General features: G+C 45.8%; 2 protein-coding genes across 13 annotated transcripts in view; both read left to right on the top strand.

The window, feature by feature from the left end:
* Positions 1-9723, top strand: part of LOC6601183 (platelet binding protein GspB) — a 45250-nt gene extending 35527 nt beyond the window's left edge. For 2 of the 12 annotated variants that reach the window (XM_026992338.1, XM_026992349.1), the window contains 11 exons: positions 1933-1953; positions 2066-3081; positions 3143-3495; positions 3592-3791; positions 3857-4049; positions 4712-4765; positions 4898-5498; positions 6068-6944; positions 7033-7175; positions 7757-8067; positions 8145-9723. In XM_026992338.1, coding sequence (XP_026848139.1) covers positions 1933-1953; positions 2066-3081; positions 3143-3495; positions 3592-3791; positions 3857-4049; positions 4712-4765; positions 4898-5498; positions 6068-6944; positions 7033-7175; positions 7757-8067; positions 8145-8411 — 4036 coding nt within the window. In that variant the 3' untranslated portion in view covers positions 8412-9723. The remainder of the gene's footprint in view (positions 1-1932; positions 1954-2065; positions 3082-3142; positions 3496-3591; positions 3792-3856; positions 4050-4711; positions 4766-4897; positions 5499-6067; positions 6945-7032; positions 7176-7756; positions 8068-8144) is intronic. The other 10 variants (XM_026992342.1, XM_026992340.1, XM_026992339.1 and 7 more) reach the window with 10 other exon arrangements.
* A 3941-nt stretch (positions 9724-13664) lies between these two features.
* LOC6601182 (purine nucleoside phosphorylase) lies at positions 13665-17759 on the top strand. The gene is made up of 3 exons (XM_026992410.1): positions 13665-14128; positions 16467-16538; positions 16904-17759. Exons 1-3 carry the CDS (start codon positions 13992-13994, stop codon positions 17757-17759), a joined length of 1065 nt encoding a protein of 354 aa, XP_026848211.1. The 5' UTR covers positions 13665-13991.
* Positions 17760-22928: the final 5169 nt, after the last annotated feature.

Here is a 22928-nt window from a genome sequence, read left to right on the forward strand (position 1 = left end):
TGTTTATTTTTAAGTCTGTGGAAGTTTCCAAATCAATGCTGGTTCTGCAATGATAACCCTTTCGTTTAAGCGCGACTCGGACTGAGTATTCTTCGACGAATCTTGCCCAGAATCGGATCCAAAAGGAATGTAGAATTCCATAAGATAGATCTTTCTTTAGGGGTATCTTCTTCTCTCTCTTTGTATCTGTAACTCTCTCTCTGCTTGTTTGTGTGAGAGTATTTCAATGATTAGCAACGTTGTCGCTGGTCTTCTCTCCCTTCTCTCCTCTCCTCTCGTTGTCTGTCGCTGGCAATTGTTGGCAGTAATTAACAAACACACTGCTCTGCCAGAGACACAGACATGAAAGAGGTGGCAAGGTAGAGGGGTACAGGAGTACAGGTATCCCTGTGTACTGTTGCACCTTCCACGTGACGTCACGCACAAGTGAGAGTGACAAAACACTTAAACGTTAAATGCACCCAAAAGCTAACTCTGACAACTGTCTGCCAGCGCCACTGCCACTGCCTGCTGATGGTGTCCGTGTCCCTGCTCCCTCTCCCTCTCTCTCTCTCTCACTGCCACCGCCTGATGGTGTCCTCTCTCTTGTTCCACTGCCACCGCCTGATATCCTCTTTTTGGCTTCTGCCACTGGCTGTACGGGTATTTCTGGCCCGCTGTGCTGCTCAGCTTTTGCTGCTGTTCCGTTCAGATGTCATTGCGTGTGCAACGCGGCGTATGCGACATAACTTTTGCACCCTCCACACCGACATGCTCCTGCCCCATGCCCCATGCTCGTCCTCCTCCTGGTACGTGCTCGTGTAAGCATGCATGTTTAATTTGGCATCGCATACTCCTCTGCTCTGCGGCTCTGACTGCATTTTACCTGCTCACGGATTTTATTACACCTGCGATTAAAACGGGGCCTGACTTCTGTGGGGATATCATATTTAAGCGACAACAGATGTGTCACTGCAGATTGCAACGTGCAACGTTCGATCTCTTCAAAGTGCGATTCGGTAGAGAACAGATCCCTAGTGGATCCCTAGATCCCGAGATTAGGCTTTGGATGATATTGCTCTGAGAAATGTATAGCTGGAGGACATCCCCGAACGAAGGAAAGATCTGATGGACCTTGTTTGTCGGATTGTAAAGGGTTCTTTTCTTTGGGGCTTCGAAAGCGGCTGTAAATATTTTGGGGTTGTCCAATGACTGTGCAAGAAGTGCTACAAAATAAAACTTAATGGGATTATGGGATACCTTTTTCTCTGTTGATCGAAAGCTCTCTCCCCTCAGAGTGGGAGACACACTCGTGTGCATTTTAGGGGATTTATCGCCAAAGATGGTTTCAAATGAATTCCGAAGCTCGGCCACAAATTGTAACCAAAACCAGACTCGAATTGGAGACCCTTTTGCGCACTTCCCCTAACGCTGTCGCTCCCCTGTTGGAGAGTGTAAATTAAAACTGCATTACATTTTAATTGCACTTTGCACTTGCAACTCTTGTCGCTGCAACGCCTTCTTTCCGCTGCCGCTGCCGCTGCTGCCACTTAATTACTGTTATTAAATATGCACTTTAATTTTATTTACACGCACATTTTGTATTCAAGTGGATAAATCTTGAAGCGTATGCATCGTACCTATTATTTTATATTATTTTTATTGTTCCGTATTTATTTTGTGTTTTATATATATAGTAGTATGTAGGTATTTCCATAAATAAATACCATTTCATGTAATTCTCATCATTTCATGCATTCTCTGCTGCTCTCTGTTCTCTCTGTTGTCACCTGTTTTATTTCCATTTATTTATTGCAATTTTTGCCTGTTTTTCTTTACATTTATTTATTGTAATATTTGCATTGTTGTTGTTATGCCGTAAACGTCCTGCATTCGTCCTTCCTGCCTGCCTTCTGCTTGTGTGCCTGTGTGCCTGTATCCTGTCCTGCGTAGCATTTTGGAAAGCAAAATCAGGTTGGTTCTTAGATCTTTCTTGTATTTGTCGCTTCTCTAGATCCGTCCCAGTCCCCCCCAGGGAAAACTTATGCTAAAACCGTTTCCATTTTCTCTTTTTTCCGTGCTACAGACAACAATCGCTGCTCTCCGACGAGCAGGCAAAGGAAGTCGAACAAATACTCAACGCTGCTGCCCCCAGTGTGGGTGTGACCGTTGCTGCCGTTGTTGCCACAGCAACATCCCCGACCAGCATCAAGAATCTCATCGAGGAGCCATTGCAATCAGTAGCCAACGGGGAACAGCAACAGGATATACAAATTGCAGCAGTCCCTGCGATTGTTGAAGAGGAGGAGCCGCCCTACGAACAGGAGGAGGAGGAGCTGCAGCCGCGCTACGGGGACGAGGAGGAGGAGCCCTACGAGGTATACGACGCTGACGCCGACGCCGACGCCGATGCCAATGGGGATGGCGAGGAGGACTCTGATGACGTTGAAGCCGTGGACATTGTCGGCTATGGACAGGCCTCTGCTGCACTGAATGCCACCTTCATCAAGGCGGACAGCACAGAGACAGAGACCACAACCACCACACCGTCGACGACCACCACAGCCACCGCAGCCACCGCAGCCACTGCCAGCACCACCGCCAACACACGGCACGACAACGACGACGAGCCCGAGTGGCTAAGGGATGTGCTCGAGGCGCCCAAAAGGAGTCTAGAGAATCTTTTAATCACCTCCGTCGGAACAGCAGCATCCGCAGCAGCAGCCGCAGTGGGTCGGGAGAGGGAGGCGGCAGATCTAGAGAACGGCTACAAACATTCCGATCTGAATCACACCTATGTGACGTCGGGAGGAGAGTCCCTGCACGAGTCGATTGTATCGGTGGATTCCACCCAGTCGGATGCGACGCTCAACCAGACGACCACCATCGATGACAGCATCATCTCCAGCAAGCACAACTCGACGTACTCCCTGGACCAAGCGGAACCTGTCACAAATTCAACCGTTCTGAGCACTGGCATAACAGAACTCGACGACAGCCAGTACTACATACCGGAGTATCCTCCAGTGAGGAGCAAGGAGGTCCTTGTCGAAGCGGGTGTCCATTATTTCGAAGATGGCAACTTTTGGATGGAAGTTCCAGGTAAACTATATAAGTTCCCTGTTTTATTTCTGTTACTAATCATTTGCTCGTCGTTTTGCAGGTCTCCTAGACTTTGATGACGACGATTGCTCTTATCCGCCCATAACTGTGCGCAAGAATCCGAAAGTACGTTTCAGCTCTGGCCCCATCCATGTGTATTCCACTTTTTCGGTGAACGACTACGATCGCAGGAATGAAGATGTTGATCCTGTGGCCGCTTCGGCGGAATACGAGCTGGAGAAGCGCGTGGAGAAGATGCACGTCTTCCCCGTGGAATTGATGAAAGGTCCCGAGGGTCTGGGTCTCAGCATAATTGGCATGGGCGTTGGCGCCGATGCGGGTCTTGAGAAATTGGGCATCTTTGTGAAAACTATAACCGATAACGGAGCAGCAGCCAGAGACGGACGAATTCAGGTGAGGTTTTGAGCACAAGAAACGCTACACCGCTCTCCAGAGATGATTTATAATTATTTTTTGTCTCTCTCTCTCTCTCTCTCATGGCGTCTTTAGGTCAACGATCAGATCATTGAGGTGGACGGCAAGAGTCTTGTGGGCGTTACACAGGCATATGCAGCCTCTGTTCTACGGAATACTTCCGGTCTAGTCAAATTCCAAATTGGACGCGAACGCGATCCCGAAAACTCTGAGGTAGCACAGCTCATACGACTGAGTTTGCAGGCGGATCGCGAGAAAGAGGAGCGATTAAAGCGGTAATTAGAGCCTGGATTTCCTTTCTATTTCCGTACGATTACGTACGATTACTCAATATCCATAGCTCTTTGTTTTACAGCCAACAAGAGGAGTACCTCCGCCGCACACTCGACTACTCGGAGGACTCCACGCAGCCCGTTTCTGCGAATTCAAGTGTGTGCGAGGGGCCCTCGAGTCCCGTTCAAGTGGAGCATCCCATGGAGGTGGAGGCCACGCACTCGCAGGAGGTAGAGTCGCTCAAGCGGCTGCTACAGGAGGTAAGGTCCATGAATGAGAGAGAGAGAGAGAGTCGCGATTCTCCCTGTCTCTCTCTAATACAGAAAGAAGCCTTTGCTAAACTTGTGTTCTCTTTTTTCTCTCCTTTTGCTGAATTTCAAAATTTTTCTGTGGGATATTGAAATGCAGCACAAAGCGGTAATTGGATCTGATACAGAATATCATTGATAACAAAATTTAGATACAAACAACAAAATTGTAGAGCACATTTTTCCAATACATTTTGTTTTTCAGTTGTATATCCTATGTTCTCGCATTTTTAATTGAAGACTATAGAACACATAGATGATCATATCGATCCATCGATCCATATCGTAAACAACAGTTTTCGGCAGAACTCGCTCGATGAACAGCTGACGCGCTCGCTCAATCGCTTCGTTCTAAGAACGACACCAACGACTATCACCAACGAGGAACAGCTTATGCTCTTCTTCTCTTTGTTAGATTTCATTTACTTCTTTACATTTGTCTCTCTCTCGTGAGTTCCTTCCATGCGTAGCATGCAGCTTACGCAGTCATTCTCTTCGTTAGAGCAAGCATCAACTCTGTGTTCTGTAGACTTTAATTTTACTTTTAAAATGGGGTTATTATTGTTTGTATTCAAATTGTAATTCTTATGATTTCCATTTCTTATAATTTTTAGAGCGAAATGGGTTGCCTGGTAAAAGAGGAGATTATACAGAATCTTAAACGAAAGGTTGGTTTTTGGTTGTTTTAATCCTTTTGATTTTCATAAACCATCATCTCTCATTTCCATCTCCATTTGCACAATTACGTCGCCCGGTTGAATGATACATTCCACTAATATGCCGATCATTCCTTCCTGCAGCTCGTGAAGCTCGAGACGACAGGCAATGAGAATGAGCTGCTGAGCGAGAGGTTGCGCCAGAGCGAGCGAGAGCTGGGCAACATCCGTAAGGAGGCCGCCAATCTGCAGAATATGCTGCAACAGTCGCAGGGCCAGTACATGGCGCTGGACAAGAAATACAACAAGGCGAAGCGGCTGGTGCGGGAGTACCAGCAGCGGGAGCTGGACACGTGCCATCGCGAGGAGTTCTACCAGCAGCTGATGCGCGAGAACGACAACGAATACAATGCTCTGGTGAAGAAGCTCAAGGATCGGGTGATCAACCTTGAGCACGAGCTGCAGGAGACGCAGCGGAAGGCTGGGTTCCCCGTGGGCCTGCCATACGACAGTGCCACTTTGAAGCTCACTCCTCAAATGATGCGCAAGGCACCGCCCAAGCCGCTCTTCCACAAGCTCGAAACGGAGCTATCGGACACGGAGATCTCGGATCTCTCGCCGGATGGGGATGGCGTGAAGACGGCCACCGTGGAGCGCAAGGTCCCTGTCAAGGATGAGCTGGACGCGGCCGTGCCGCAGCACGAGCTGCTCGATAACTCTGTGAACAAGACGAAGATCGATCTGGGTGAGTCCTGATCCATGATTCTCCATTATCCTTTCACTTATTATTTGTTTTTTGTGCCTTGAAGCTGCACCTTGGGCTGAAAGCATCTTCCATTATTCAATTTTATTCACACTTTTATCACAGTATATTTTGCTCTCTCATTGTCTCATTGTGTGCTAATTGTGGTTCTCTTTCCTTCCATTTTTCTCTCATTCTTTTTATTGCTCTTTTTGGTTGCTCTACATACTCGTCGCTTACTCTCTCTCTCTATCTCTCTCTCTCTCTCGTTTCGATCTGTTGTTGCTATGTGTGCCGTCTCGTTATCGTTACCGATCTCTCGTTATCGTTACCGTTACCGTAATCGTTATCGTTCCTGTTTTGCTCATGTGTTTTTTCTTCCGTTTTGTGTCGTTCATTCGCTCGCTCGTTGTAATTTTGTCTGACTGCCACGCCTACACGCTGCGCCCTCATTTTTGCAAAAAAAAAAAAAAAAAACAAAAAAAAAACACCAAAACCAAATACAAAATCAAATTCAAAATCACAACAAAAAATTCGCACTACGAAATCGAAAATCGGTATCTAAACAAAAGCCTCCCGTGGTGGTCTAGCGAATCGCCAGCTGCCATCAGCGAATGGAGCGAACGGCAACGGCAACAGCAACAGCGGCACTGCTGATCTCGGCCAGCTCTCGAATGGCAACCTGATGAAGCGAAGCCGCAGCAACAGCCGCAGCTCCGACTGCACCCTGGACGACACCGACGACGACGAGGTGGAGGATGAAGAGGAGGCTGAGGGCTCGGCCCTGAATCTGGCTGGAGCCATCACATCCTCCTCACACGACACCACCATCACTAGTCTCTCCAACGGAAACTCCCATCTGCTGGCCAATGTCAACAATCTGCTGCAGCATCATCCACCCGCCATGGCCACTGTGACGACGACAGCAGTCGGCCCGTCCAACGGCCATTTGGGCACCACCACAGCCATACTGCTGAACTCGACATCGTCCTCGTCCAGCTCCTCGAACCAATCGACGACGCGCGAGGCGCAGATCAATCAGCTGTACGCCCAAGTGCACAAGGATCCCAGCAAGCAGCAGCAGCAGCAACAGCAGCAGCAGCAGGCGATCGTCACGAGTGTCCCAGTCTCGGGGAGCATTCCCAGCATCTTCAAGAATGCACTGGGCTCTCCAGCGGACAATGGCGGGGGCCTAGGACTCAATGACTTCCATCGCGGCAGCATGACGACATTCGGCACGGGGCCCGCGAGCAGCAGCAGCAATCGTGATCTCAACAGCTCGTACGACTCGATACTGGGCTCCAACGACAAGCTCTCGGAGAACGAACCGGCGGAGAACTGGATGTATCCGAGTCGAAGGCGGGTGGCGCCCAATGGAGGCAGCAAAGTGCCCCTCCCGGGGGCAACCTTCACCGATCAGCTCAATCAGGCGTTGACCGATCGCGAGAGGTGGGTTTCAGACACACAAACACACACAAACAACACACAAAATGTTGCACACAAAACTGTTATACTCGTGTGCTCGATTGCATTGCAGGCGCCTCGGCGATGGATCCTCGCGACATTCCAGCGACGATTACACGGAGATAAACAAGAGCCAGAGCGCATCATTGGCGGCCATCAACTGCAAGACGCTGATCAACGAGATCCGCCAGGCGGTGAACGAAGCACAGCCCAAAGGTATAACCCAAACCATAACCAAAACAGAATAATCATCTGTAACTCTGAATCTAGTAACTTTAGCCAGAATCCGTAGACTCTCCAGAACTAACCACCCAGTAGAAATCCAATCAATCCCAAGAAACGACAGACGTACTCGTACTCCGTATCTCATGCCAATCATCACATTTCATACACAGATCTGTTGTACATATTGTTAACTGTTTCTAAAAGCAAACTACTAATCGAAAGCTGTATTTTGTTGTGAACCATACTATATGATACTATCTATATCCGAAAGTTATGTACCTGTTATACGTTTACCATTGCCTCGATCCTTCCCTACCCCCCCATACATGCATATACTCGTACTATGTACTCACTTAATATCTCTAATCTCTGCGCTCTCTCTCTCTGTATCTCTGTATCTTTTGAATGTTCGTGTGCCTAACCATTGAAACGTGCATTCGCATTCGCATTCATATGCTCTGCGAAGCATCCACCAGAAACATAACAATTTTTGGGTGCTACGATTTACTAACCCAGACTTTTCTCTGTCTTTCTTTATCTAACCCCGACTCCACTGTAAACTCCATATAAAGTTAAACAAGTTGTTCCACAATCACTCTCCCCGCCCGGCACAGTGCCCTGGCAACAGCAGCACCACCAACAGCAACAGCAGCAGCAGCTGCAGCTGCAACAGCAGCAGTCACTGCAACACCTACCGCAATCGGCTCATGCCACTGGACCGCCCTCGCCCACTAGCATGTCTTCGGGCTGCTCCTCGCCGGGATACTCCCCCAGCCGCACCCTCGATCTGTCCGGCTCAAGTTCCAGTTTCTCTGATCGCAAGGTGGCAGCCGCTGGCTACAATTACAAAGGTGGACCGGTTCACGAATGGACCAAAGATCAGGTAAGACTCCGACTCAGGCTCGGACTCAGAGAAAAACCCATGCTTTACACGAGCTAATTGTTGAACTCCTCTTGCAGGTGGGGCACTGGCTGATGGGCATCGAGCTAGAGCGATATATACCCGTCTTTAAGGAGCACAACGTGGAGGGCGGGGCACTGCTCACCCTCGACTCGAAGGACTTCAAGACACTGGGTGTGTGCGGCGATGACAAGCACAGGCTTAAGAAGCGCTTGAAGGATCTGAAGGCGAACATCGAAAAGGAGCGCAAGGACATGGAGCGGGAGCGTCGCGAGCGCGAGAAGGCCATACGCAAGGCCGAGAAGAAGCTGGCCAAAAAGAAGTAGTAGTTGAATTCTCTAGTTGAATAAGCATCAAAAAAGTAGCCAAAAACCAAAAGCATACGCAGTATATATGTAGTCTATGCATACACACAACACAGAAACCCACAAAATACGCGTATATATCTAATATACGATATATACAAATATACGATACGATAATATAATATTTTTTTTTTACAACACACATACATACATCTATTATACATACGTACTACATTTTAAACCTATCGAAACCTAATGGAATTTAGTCGTAATTTATTCTAAAAGAAAAGGACATGCAAAGGAAGGAAGCAGCCTGGAGTGGAGTGTCAGGAGCGATAGGAGAGTAGCAAAGCAGGCCAGCGGAACAAACCCATTTCCCAAGGGTCCAACCACCAACCACCAGAAAAATGAAATGCACTCGAACATCCTTCAGACAACCAAGAAATCACAACCAAAAGAAGAAGCTAAGTAACACTAACTACAAAATGGCGTTGGACTGACTGATTTTTATGATTAATTAACATACAAAAACAAAAGGAATTCGTTTTTTAAAAGCCAACCAAAAACCAAAAAAGAACCATTTTTGAATTAAATGCAAACGAAATGCAAACAAGAGATAAGGAATTCGCTGAACAGACTTGAAACGAAACGTGGCATAACAGCCAGCTTCAAATAAAAGTACGATATATGATTAATAATTAATTAATTATAACTCTGATAAAATATACATATTATAATACTACCTACCTATTGTAATATCGTTTAAGTTAACAGTGTGTCTACATTTTTTTTGTTCATCTATAATATTCTTCGATAATATTCGACTCTAGACTTTAGAGATATAGACATACCTTATATGTGTATGTGCATTATATTTGTCAAGACATCTATGGATCTATGTACTATGTGTATGTGTGTGCAACTATCTATATATCTGTATATCCACTCCCTAAAATTAATGCTAAAGTATTTTACTGTATGCTATGCCTGAAAGTCATTTAAGTACTTAAGTAGAGAAGAAGCTATCAAAAATGTGTATGTTTTGCCGTACAGGAAGTGGCCGGCCGAGCACTGAAGGACTGTTCTTCAAGTATAACAGCAACAACAGCAATTGCTATACCGCCAGAGAGTCTCAAAGGGATAAGACCATCTTTCTGTGCAGTTTAAGCAGCCAAAACAATGCAAAATGTCCACCCCAAATTTTTGTTAAGCAGCCAAAAACAAAAATGAAAAACAAAAGAAGACAGCAGTTTCAAACAAGAGCGATATCTATTCGTTAGCCTAGTAGTACCTATGTTTTGTGTGTGTGAGTGCGTGACTGTACCTATTTCTTTCTGTTTGTTTTTCTTCTTTTTTTTTTGTAATTTTTAGAGCTTTTAGTAGTTGTATTTTGTATTTAACTTTTTGTGTAATTGTGTTGTGTACGTAGTTTAATTTACCTTTTAATTTCGAAATGTTGCAATAAATCTAGATACATATGGAGGTTAACCGTTCGCCTACATTCTCCACAACTTCCACTCCCTCTAGGGTTTGCCCCAGCCCCTGTCGATGGCCACCCCACAACCATTACAACTTTGATTTTATCGAGGAGAAACCAAAATTTAGCAACTAGTCCTTGTTTTTGATTACACAATTAGCATATATAATACTTATCGACATACGTATATAGTACGAATACTCTCTTTCAATATCTCTCTCTCTCTATCACTCTGTCTCTCTATTTGACTTTTAAGACCCCGGCCGGGGCCAGGCGGGCGCCGCCGCCTTCATGGAGGTGCGTGCCCCTTGGAAGCCCACGGCCGGCAGCGCATATTCACCGCATGTGCATTCACTCGTCTCGTCGCAAGTCCTTAATATAGCTTTTGAAAAGCTCGCCTCTAAACAGTGCCACCAAAGAAAAACCTAAAGAAAAATCAACCGTTATTAACTTACAACAAAATAATAATACGACAAAAAATCCTTAATGAAGAATATGAAATGAAATTAAATCAAATTCAAATTCAAATTGAAGGCGCGGCACGTCGTGCTGCCAGCACTTCCGCGAATTACTGGGAACGGAACCAAACGAAAACCAGTTCCCGGGGGCACACACGTGCTACGCCGCAAAACGTATTAAAAAAATATACATAAGTATATTGTTGTTTTTTTGAGAATGTTTTTCAGTTACAAGTTTATTTTTGGGTAATTGTTTGTAAGAGTTTTTTACACCACAAAACAAAACAAAACCAAAATACATATATAATAATCAAACCAGTTGAGAATTCGTAAAGTTTAAACAATTAAAATGATAAAAGAAAAGAGTAATTTTTAGCTGATGCCCCGAAATTCTCAAAGAGTAGGGGCAGACAGTCGCATATAACACAAACGAAATGTAAAAAACACCTACAGAACACATTCGTGCCTTTTTCATTGCGAAAAACCGTCCCAAAACCAGAATTGCCGAACAGAGCAGGACATTTGCCCAATAAAAAACATCCAGATAAATGGATGGGGTGCTGCGCCCGAAGACCCCACCACCATTCCGGGCCCCGAACCCGTCGTCCTGTCGTCCTTTGTCACGAATACGTTGAAACATTTAAATGCCCCGCAAATGCCTTATTCATGAAAATTATATTACCCATTAGATATTCAACATTTATTCAGTTTTGCTTGTAGATTTCGAAACATTTTCTAAACATATTTATTTGTCTCTTCATTTGGTAAACATTTTTGCAAGCAAAGTTGTTTGGGTTGTGTGGCCTCGATTCATAGGGCGGGGTCTCATCCGTTGAGGGAGTCTGTCAATGGTACTTCTACATCCTTCAGCCCTTTTCAAAAGATCTTGTTTTTCCAAATAAAATATCAGTGCTTATAACTTTGGTTTGTTCCCTTCCTGATTACCGATTCCTGAGTTTCTTTTGGTTTCTTACTCTTGAGTTCTACATACGTTCGAAAAATAGGTTGTGTGCCTGAGACTATGTGTTGCCATAATATTAAATTCTATATGTTATCGGATATCAGCAAACCGTTCTTATGCGTCTAATTGTATTCCAAAATATTGTAAAAGGTCATTTCGAAACAGCTTTCCAGTAAGGAGCATTGCAATTACCGCGACTATGAACCTATTATTCAAGAAAACAATGCAATTAGCGAAGGGAAGTCGAAGTGGAACTCGCAAAACAGGAACAAGAAAAACCTTACAAATCATGGAATACGGAATATAATAAATCACAAAAACAATGCTAATAAATATACTCCAAAATAAATCTAAATACATATGACGTGAAATACATACATACATAGTTGTTTACTCGGTCTTTAATCTGTTATCTGCCTGCGTTGCACAGCATAGGCACACGGAACGGTCGGCTTTCAATGGGTTGTTTGTGTGCCGTGCCCCGCAGACGTTGATCAATGATGCCGCAAGCCAGAGAAAGATTCCCACTTTGGTGTTTGCTGTGTGCGCAGGTCAATATCTATGAGATTTCCTGTTTTCCTATAGCTGCAGCGAAAGATGCCACCAACAGATGCAGATACGGATGCATCTACAGCGGAATCTTCCACAGAAACATGAATGGGACATATTTTCATTGGAGTTTTGGTTTTTCTTATCATCATGGAATTTTCCAAATCTCTTTCGTGGCCTGCATCTGCATCGTGTTGTGCAGAGGTCAATGTTTAAGTGTTTCCCGAAGTGTGTTGTTTTTAAGAGAGAAAATCAAGAGAGGTGCTCAAAAATGTTTTTAAAAGAAAGAGTGTTTAAGGCTCGACTCTCGTTTTTTTTTTTCTTTTAAAGTAATCTTTTAAATGATTAAATTGTCCACTTTTGACGTAAGCAAAATTCAGCGAAAATGGAATATATATTTTCAATAACATGACTTGGCAGCCGAAGGGCTGTTTCGGAACAACTAGATTGCTTTCGAAGGGTCTGTTTGGGCCATAGCACGTCAGAGACTGAGTTTTTTTTTTTTTTTTTTTTTTGTTTGAGATACATTCAAACCGTTTGGCTGGTCAGGGGCTTATGTAAGCGTCTGCTGATCAGCCCAGTCAAAATACGAGCATTATTTTGCATTTTCAATCTGATAATGATTGCATTCGGCGCGCGATTTTTACACTCGTAAAGCCCATAAAGTTGTTTACTGAATTAAGAGCCATCTCTGTCGGTGTAAGGCAATGCCTGGGGGGTCACTGGCACTGTGGCTTAGATCACAACAACACGCTACCGTACCCCACACGAAGCGATAACACAATAATGCTTCTTTCTTATCACTGATGCTCGAATAGCAATCAATGGGGAGAGAAATAGAGCTGGTTTTGGCACCATTTGTGTAGGAAACAGAATTGTCGGCGACAATCATTGTTGAGGTGCCTCAAGGGCTATAGTTTCCTGGGATTGATTTGTTATCTGTTAGATGACTGGGTTGTAGTTGCTGGTTGCTAGTTGCCATTGCCGTGGCCGTTGCTGGGTGATTCAAATTGCATTCTGTATTACAGAATGCGCTTTCGCTTGTCTGGGGGTGTCGGGCAGCAGCCCTAGAAACTGATGATCTAGGAAAACTTTCCGTCTGTCTAAATGATAAGCGTTGCAAAAGGTTAAGCAGGCAAATAAAAATTGATATTGCTCTCGGCCAGTGGCATGTTTCGAATATTATGTTTAAAAATAACTTCATCATGATTATTATTATGTTTGAAGATCAAAAGATCAAAGTGAATTGGGGCTGGGGCTGGGGCTGGAGCTGTGGCATGGCTTTTGGTTTGAATGACTTCTGTTTCTATCTCTTCGAAGTCCCTCTTAAACGTGTGAATCCCTTTTCTTTTAGGTCGGAGAGTTGCATTTACTTCCGACATGACTCGGCCATTGACTGCAGAAACGTATGGCAATATCGATGACTCAATGGCAAACAGCCCAGATTCTTATCGTCTGTGTGGCTATTGCGGAACCATCAGTAAACAAACCCACCTAATCATACATTAAACACTAGAAGTGTTATTCTTTCTTGGCTTCGTTGCCCGTAGTTTGATGAAATCTTTCAATTCGCTCAATTCAATTTAGTTAAAAGCAAAGCCACAATTCCGGCCATACAATACAGTACAATACAATAGTATATATAAATTAAATGCTGAACAATCAAGCAGCAACAGCGACTGCGCAGCATCAGCAGCAGCAATATCATCTGCCGCTCAAGCTATGGAGGGTTCTATGAAGACGTTGGCAGAGACGCTTGCGCTTCGGTTCGGTTTCGGCTTCGTGTCCCGCCTCGTTTATAAGAGCCCCTTCGGTCCGGTGAACCGTTCATTCAAGAATCACCGCTTGAGCAGTCAACAATAGCCGATAACCGATTCGGGACCGCGAAAATACCACACACACTTAACTTTCAGCTTGTGGAGCGTAACGAGACTACAAAACAGATTCCAGTTCCTGATTTTTAAATTAGTTTGGAATTTTTGTTTTTGAAAGAAAACCAAACACAGCCGCCGTCCGATTTGAAATTAATTTGCAACGCGAAATATTTACATAACCAGTAGAAGCAGCAACCGGAGCAACAGCAGATCGGACGGAAGGTCAACAGGCGGGCAGACTTATATAATTGCAGCAGACACAAAAGCCTTCACATCCACACAATGACGGGGTACAATGCCAAAGGCGATATGGCCACCAGCAATGGCAACCATCGGAACGGCCACTGCAATGGCAGCAGCAGCAACGGCAACGGCAACGGCGACAGGCAGGCCGACGACTTAGCGCAGGAGAACCAAACGTAAGTACTCGCAGACGGCATTCCTCTGGAGTCGAGTCCAGGCGAAAGATGGTTCGTGAGCCATCACTCACGCCACCAACTCGTTAAGTTCAATCAACTATAATTGAAAGTTCCAATAATTGTCGGCACATTGCGTAGCTAGCGCTTAATGCTTTCTGGGGCCACCGGGCCACTGGCAGACCAGACCACTTTCTTAGCCCGTTAGCCCACTAGTACTTCTCCGTCTCCATCTCCTGCACCTGCACCTCCTCCTCCACCTCTCTGGTTTGCACCTGGCCACCTTCCCTGTGCTTTGAACTTGTCTGTGACCTGCTTTTACGGCCCAAATCGATATGCCTTTGGGTTCTCAGCTAACCCCTGTTTGCCTGAGTAGGCTCTGCTATTAATTTCTCTTGGTTTTATGTCTCTACTATTCCTAAATATCAGTTGCCTCAAGCACACGTTTCGGCTTAGAATATCACACAAAATTCGAAAAAATTCTCCCCAAAATTTGTTTGGTTCTAATCTTCTGGCTTTTGGTTTAATACACTTACGCACAAGCAGAATGTGTTCGCGGGACTGTTGCGGAGGACCAGGTGGCTCCCAAAAAGGTGGCAATACGTGCACAGAAAAGAAGGGCAAGGGCGCCGCTGTTGCCGAGAAGGTGATACCCACGCCGCAGAGTCTGCTGTAAGTTTGCCACAAATCTGCACACCTCCACAACCAATCTTGGGTCACAAAAGGCGCTTTCTATCGAGAAGGCTACTAGTCTAGTAGGCTTTGACATATACTTACTTCATCCAGTTGTTGCTCAGATTCAAAACTACATTTCGGTCTAGCTCTACTGCTCGTACATTACTGCTTGCAAAATGTGTTCTAAAGATTGCTGTTCGAACCCAAAAGGGAAGGCCGGTGATAAGTCCGCATCCCTCTTGCCCAAACAAATCATTCCCATTTTGGCCACGCCGGAAAGTCAGCTGTAAGTCCGATCTTTATACCGTCGTAAGTTATTTAAGTTTAGCAAATCATATTCAAATGCCACATAGGAAGGCACTGTCCTTGATCTTGCCGCTGATATCAAGATCGCGGCGCTGCTTTTCGTTTTTGAGTATAAATTAAGACATTTCAGTATTCCAGTAGCTTGGCCCCTGGTGGGGGCTTATCAGCGTGATTTGCCGGTCGTGGGCAAGTCATTAAAACCTCATTCGAAACATCTTCAATCTGCATACGATTAGGCTCCGGCGACAGCGCGGACCACAGCGGTGTGGTCTTGTCTATCGATGGGCTGTCCAGACAAGACCAGACCAGACCAGACCAGACCCTTCCCGTTCCAACAACACGACCAGCGCCACTTACTGATAAACAATCGCGATTGCCGGCTGCTTATGCAAGCCTTTTGGCCCAGTTAACAATTGAAACAGCAATCGCTGATTGGCTGTTAAAAGCGGGTGTGTTCCCTGAACTTGACATAGGACTGCGCCAGCCTGCCTGCCATAATCTGCTCTTAGTTTCAAGGCAACAGATATCAGCAATTGGCAAATTGTTCAATACAGAGGGGAACTCCACCTTCAGGCCCCCGAACATGTTTGTTGATTAATTTTGAAACTAGTTTCGAAACACTCGACTGCTGAATATGGATGAAGCGGCGAAAAGTTTTCGAAACTAGCGGCGAGTCGCGTGTTCTGATCAAATTTCCATAAAAGTAAATTTTATTAATGAGTATCGGGATTATACTCGTCCCAAAATCAACGTTTAATTAGTGTTCAAGTTATGCAAACTTCTGTGCGGTGCGTTGCCTGTTTTTGCAATTTTAATGACGCACTTAATGCTTACATTTGATGGCTTGTTTTTGTTTTCTCCCCCTGTAATATAATATTGATAATGGCATCATCATCCGCGGCTTATCAGTGGGAAAACATATGAAGTATGATGAAACGCCGGCGGTGACAACACGTGGGGGGTTACGGGTTCAGTTCTGGCAGGAACATCTTAGCCGGAATGAGTCCCTCCATCACTTATTGAGATCAAGTTCGGACGCGCTTAACCTCGAGAAAACCAAGTTAATTATTGCAGCAATCAATTTTAATTGTGGGTTCCAGCTCACCCGATAATTACTCGGCAATTAAGATAAATATTCGTCACAATCTTATAATTTCTTGGGAAAAACACCTGGAGGAATATTGATAAGCTTCACTGGGGGGTGGAGAGGGTGGGTTTGTTCTTATCTTACCGATCTGTTGACATTCGTTTTCAGCTTTATAAATGTACTTATGCATATGTATTGTATTGTATTGTATTATAAAACTTTTGGCATCTTAACAAAACAATGAAATGCATCGTTCTCTTTTCAAAATTGCAGCAATAATGGAAAAATCCAATGTTCTCTTACGCCCGAAGAGCTGAGGGCTTTGCGGGTGCTCAACGAAGACACGTTTGTAGTCCAAATTCTCTACCTAAAGTATTCATTGTGCCGTCTCTGGCTCCACATTTCGAGTCTTTGTTGTGTTCTCGCATCATCAAACTGATTAAAAGTCAATGTCTCGCATAATTAATATCTGTTCCGATAATAATTCGATTCATCTGTACTCTCTGGGAGGAAGATACCTCTATCTTTCCCCAGTCCATTGTCTATTGTCGAGGCGAGCAGAGGAGCTGCCTCTCTCTACCATGTACTCATTCATTTCTCTCTAATCGATAAAGTTGTTACTTTGTCAGAACTTTATCCTCATAATTGTGTCTGTAATACTCCATTCATTAGCCATTCACTAATCCCCACATCCCTACGACTCTTGACAGGTATCCATATGAGGTTATCCAGGAAATCGCCGACTTCATTGTGAAGGGCGCTGGCATGCGGCCCAAGATCGGCATCATTTGCGGGTCGGGACTCGGCTCGCTAGCCGACATCATAACGGATGCCAAGATCTTCGAGTACGAGAAGATCCCCAACTTCCCGGTGTCAACGGTGGAGGGTCATGCCGGCAAGCTGGTCGTCGGCCATCTGGAGGGCGCCATTGTGATGGCCATGCAGGGACGGTTCCACTTCTACGAGGGCTATCCCCTGGCCAAGTGCTCCATGCCGGTGCGCGTGATGAAGCTGTGCGGAGTGGAGTACCTGTTCGCCACCAATGCGGCTGGCGGTATCAACCCCAAGTATGCGGTGGGTGACATCATGCTTATGCATGACCACGTCAACATGCTGGGCTTTGCCGGTAATTCTCCGCTGCAGGGACCCAACGATCCTCGCTTCGGGCCACGCTTTCCAGCCCTTGTCAACTCTTACAACAAGGACCTTATCAACAAGGCCCTCGAGATCGGCAAATCCATGGGAATCGAGTCGAACATGCATGTGGGCGTGTACTCCTGCCTCGGCGGACCCACCTACGAGACCATTGCCGAGCTGAAGGCGCTCCGCATGATGGGCGTCGACGCTGTGGGTATGTCCACGGTGCACGAGGTCATCACTGCCCGGCACTGCGACATGAAGGTGTTCGCTTTCAGCCTGATCACTAACAAGTGCTCCACCGAGTACAGCGACATGAAGGACGAGGAGGCTACCCACGAAGAGGTCATGTCCGTCGCCAAGAACAGACAAAAGGCGTGCTGTGAACTCGTCGCTCGACTGGTCCGCGAAATCCAAGCTGAATCTTAAACATCGAACCAGAAGATTGCGTTGGATTCTAAGTTTAACAATATTTAATTCACTAGAACTTGCATTTAAGACGCAGAAATTTCACGGATTTTCCCAAAATTTACAGTATAGGCATAGAAAATAGTTTAAGATAAATTATAAAAAAGTACATAGATCTAAAACCAACTCTATCCTCGTTTGTCCTGCTTCAGGCATCAGGGTTTTGACGGTCAGAAAATACAAAAGGATATTCTTACTATCCGTTAGTTGAAAATCTGGGATATGCATCCTGGATAGCCAGCTACATTTTTCTCTGTATCAGCAAGGTTCAGAATCAATTGGTCCCTCTCCAAGATCAAATGTATTCCAGTCGATAAAGGAGATTTGTCCTATACAAATTACAAAAATAGAGTACTTTTGGGCTGGCTAACATTTTCTAACAATATGAGGCATGCTTTTGCGCTGACCAATTATCTAACGTTCAAAAGACAATATCCTTATGCCGAAATTTTGGGCATTCCCCTGAGTACTATGAGGCGTGACACGCCCAGATCGTACGAGGAATGGAGAAGCTATAGCTATTTCATTGAAGATCGAATAAAAATTAGCGTTTACAATGCAGTATCCTTATCGTTCTTACTGTCAATCTGGGTTTCAAACCTCTGGGGCATTCTTCCCATTACCAGGAGGCGTGGCACGTCCAGATCGGATGACAAATGTAGTTTTCGCGATAAAACGCTAAGCAGGCAATATCCTTATTGTCCTTGATGCCCCCGTAAGATCAGCGATGTTCTCTCTATTACAATTAGGCGCTGCACGCAATGATCGGACCAGAAATGGCGGAGGAAAGTAAGGTAAGTATTTATTAATGGGCAATATAGCCTTCGGAAGGCTATATCTCAGGCAAATAGGGCCAGATCGGCGAAGGACCCACTCTCTCAGGATCGCGAGGATCCAGCCTATCGGTCGGCATCAAAATCTCGGCTACGAAAATGAGGCCGATTTTTGACAAATTCAATGATGTAACCATCATGATTTTTTGCGAAAATCGTGATGAGCTCGATGTCCTTTTTTCTGATGCCAATCGGTTGGCAGGACTCTCCCGATCACGAAGAGACATGCCACGCCCAGATCGGCCGCTGTGTAGCCGAGATATAGCCTGCAGAACAAACCAGTATTTGCATGAAATGAAATGCAAATCCTCTTCTTCGGAAGGCTATATCTCAGGCCAATACGGCCAGATCGGCGAAGGACCCACTCTCCCAGGATCCTAGGGATCCAGCCTGTCGGTCGGCATCAAAATCTCGACCACGAAAATGAGGCCGATTTTTGACAAATTCAATGATGTAACCATCATGATTTTTTGCGAAAATCGTGATGAGCTCGATGTCCTTTTTTCTGATGCCAATCGGTTGGCAGGACTCTCCCGATCACGAAGAGACATGCCGCGCCCAGATCGGCCCATCAATAGTCGAGATATAGCCTGCAGAACAAACCAGTATTTGCATGAAATGCAAATCCACTTCTTCGGAAGGCTATATCTCAGGCAAATACGGCCAGATCGGCGAAGGACCTACTCTCCCAGGATCCTAGGGATCCAGCCCGTCGGTCGGCATCAAAATCTCGACCACGAAAATGAGGCCGATTTTTGACAAATTCAATGATGTAACCATCATGATTTTTTGCGAAAATCGTGATGAGCTCGATGTCCTTTTTTCTGATGCCAATCGGTTGGCAGGACTCTCCCGCTCACGAAAAGACATGCCGCGCCCAGATCGGCCACTGTGTAGCCGAGATATAGCCTGCAGAACAAACCAGTATTTGCATGAAATGCAAATCCACTTCTTCGGAAGGCTATATCTCAGGCAAATAGGGCCAGATCGGCGAGGGACCCACTCTCTCAGGATCGCGAGGATCCAGCCTATCGGTCGGCATCAAAATCTCGACCACGAAAATGAGGCCGATTTTTGACAAATTCAATGATGTAACCATCATGATTTTTTGCGAAAATCGTGATGAGCTCGATGTCCTTTTTTCTGATGCCAATCGGTTGGCAGGACTCTCCCGATCACGAAGAGACATGCCGCGCCCAGATCGGCCCATCAATAGTCGAGATATAGCCTGCAGAACAAACCAGTATTTGCATGAAATGCAAATCCACTTCTTCGGAAGGCTATATCTCAGGCAAATAGGGCCAGATCGGCGAAGGACCCACTCTCTCAGGATCGCGAGGATCCAGCCTATCGGTCGGCATCAAAATCTCGGCTAAGAAAATGAGGCCGATTTTTGACAAATTCAATGATGTAACCATCATGATTTTTTGCGAAAATCGTGATGAGCTCGATGTCCTTTTTTCTGATGCCAATCGGTTGGTAGGACTCTCCCGATCACGAAGATACATGCCGCGCCCAGATCGGCCCATCAATAGTCGAGATATAGCCTGCAGAACAAACCAGTATTTGCATGAAATGCAAATCCACTTCTTCGGAAGGCTATATCTCAGGCAAATACGGCCAGACCGGCGAAGGACCCACTCTCTCAGGATCCTAGGGATCCAGCCTGTCGGTCGGCATCAAAATCTCGACCACGAAAATGAGGCCGATTTTTGACAAATTCAATGATGTAACCATCATGATTTTTTGCGAAAATCGTGATGAGCTCGATGTCCTTTTTTCTGTTGCCAATCGGTTGGCAGGACTCTCCCGATCACGAAAAGACATGCCGCGCCCAGATCGGCCACTGTGTAGCCGAGATATAGCCTGCAGAACAAACCAGTATTTGCATGAAATGCAAATCCACTTCTTCGGAAGGCTATATCTCAGGCAAATAGGGCCAGATCGGCGAGGGACCCACTCTCTCAGGATCGCGAGGATCCAGCCTGTCGGTCGGCATCAAAATCTCGACCACGAAAATGAGGCCGATTTTTGACAAATTCAATGATGTAACCATCATGATTTTTTGCGAAAATCGTGATGAGCTCGATGTCCTTTTTTCTGTTGCCAATCGGTTGGCAGGACTCTCCCGATCACGAAGAGACATGCCGCGCCCAGATCGGCCCATCAATAGTCGAGATATAGCCTGCAGAACAAACCAGTATTTGCATGAAATGCAAATCCACTTCTTCGGAAGGCTATATCTCAGGCAAATAGGGCCAGATCGGCGAAGGACCCACTCTCTCAGGATCGCGAGGATCCAGCCTATCGGTCGGCATCAAAATCTCGGCTAAGAAAATGAGGCCGATTTTTGACAAATTCAATGATGTAACCATCATGATTTTTTGCGAAAATCGTGATGAGCTCGATGTCCTTTTTTCTGTTGCCAATCGGTTGGCAGGACTCTCCCGATCACGAAGAGACATGCCGCGCCCAGATCGGCCCATCAATAGTCGAGATATAGCCTGCAGAACAAACCAGTATTTGCATGAAATGCAAATCCACTTCTTCGGAAGGCTATATCTCAGGCAAATAGGGCCAGATCGGCGGGGGACCCACTCTCTCAGGATCGCGAGGATCCAGCCTATCGGTCGGCATCAAAATCTCGACCACGAAAATGAGGCCGATTTTTGACAAATTCAATGATGTAACCATCATGATTTTTTGCGAAAATCGTGATGAGCTCGATGTCCTTTTTTCTGATGCCAATCGGTTGGCAGGACTCTCCCGCTCACGAAAAGACATGCCGCGCCCAGATCGGCCACTGTGTAGCCGAGATATAGCCTGCAGAACAAACCAGTATTTGCATGAAATGCAAATCCACTTCTTCGGAAGGCTATATCTCAGGGAAATAGGGCCAGATCGGCGAGGGACCCACTCTCTCAGGATCGAAAAGACATGCCGCGCCCAGATCGGCCCATCAATAGTCGAGATATAGCCTGCAGAACAAACCAGTATTTGCATGAAATGCAAATCCACTTCTTCGGAAGGCTATATCTCAGGCAAATAGGGCCAGATCGGCGAAGGACCCACTCTCTCAGGATCGCGAGGATCCAGCCTATCGGTCGGCATCAAAATCTCGACCACGAAAATGAGGCCGATTTTTGACAAATTCAATGATGTAACCATCATGATTTTTTGCGAAAATCGTGATGAGCTCGATGTCCTTTTTTCTGATGCCAATCGGTTGGCAGGACTCTCCCGATCACGAAGAGACATGCCACGCCCAGATCGGCCGCTGTGTAGCCGAGATATAGCCTGCAGAACAAACCAGTATTTGCATGAAATGAAATGCAAATCCACTTCTTCCGAGGGCTATATCTCAGGCAAATAGGGCCAGATCGGCGAAGGACCCACTCTCTCAGGATCCTAGGGATCCAGCCTGTCGGTCGGCATCAAAATCTCGACCACGAAAATGAGGCCGATTTTTGACAAATTCAATGATGAACCATCATGATTTTTTGCGAAAATCGTGATGAGCTCGATGTCCTTTTTTCTGATGCCAATCGGTTGGCAGGACTCTCCCGCTCACGAAAAGACATGCCGCGCCCAGATCGGCCACTGTGTAGCCGAGATATAGCCTGTAGAACAAACCAGTATTTGCATGAAATGCAAATCCACTTCTTCGGAAGGCTATATCTCAGGCAAATACGGCCAGATCGGCGAAGGACCTACTCTCCCAGGATCCTAGGGATCCAGCCTGTCGGTCGGCATCAAAATCTCGACCACGAAAATGAGGCCGATTTTTGACAAATTCAATGATGTAACCATCATGATTTTTTGCGAAAATCGTGATGAGCTCGATGTCCTTTTTTCTGATGCCAATCGGTTGGCAGGACTCTCCCGCTCACGAAAAGACATGCCGCGCCCAGATCGGCCACTGTGTAGCCGAGATATAGCCTGCAGAACAAACCAGTATTTGCATGAAATGCAAATCCACTTCTTCGGAAGGCTATATCTCAGGCAAATACGGCCAGATCGGCGAAGGACCTACTCTCCCAGGATCCTAGGGATCCAGCCTGTCGGTCGGCATCAAAATCTCGACCACGAAAATGAGGCCGATTTTTGACAAATTCAATGATGTAACCATCATGATTTTTTGCGAAAATCGTGATGAGCTCGATGTCCTTTTTTCTGTTGCCAATCGGTTGGCAGGACTCTCCCGATCACGAAGAGACATGCCGCGCCCAGATCGGCCCATCAATAGTCGAGATATAGCCTGCAGAACAAACCAGTATTTGCATGAAATGCAAATCCA

The sequence above is a fragment of the Drosophila persimilis genome, unplaced genomic scaffold, assembly GCF_003286085.1.
Source record: "Drosophila persimilis strain 14011-0111.01,24,50 unplaced genomic scaffold, DperRS2 tig00000732-arrow-arrow-pilon, whole genome shotgun sequence".
Lineage (NCBI taxonomy): Eukaryota > Metazoa > Arthropoda > Insecta > Diptera > Drosophilidae > Drosophila > Drosophila persimilis.

Bases quoted from the DNA above. Each gene is read 5' to 3' on its own strand.
- LOC6601182 (XM_026992410.1), top strand. From the start codon at position 13,992: ATGACGGGGTACAATGCCAAAGGCGATATGGCCACCAGCAATGGCAAC. The intron at 14,129-16,466 runs GTAAGTACTCGC...TCAAAATTGCAG, and splicing joins TTAGCGCAGGAGAACCAAAC to CAATAATGGAAAAATCCAAT. The intron at 16,539-16,903 runs GTTTGTAGTCCA...GACTCTTGACAG, and splicing joins CGGGTGCTCAACGAAGACAC to GTATCCATATGAGGTTATCC.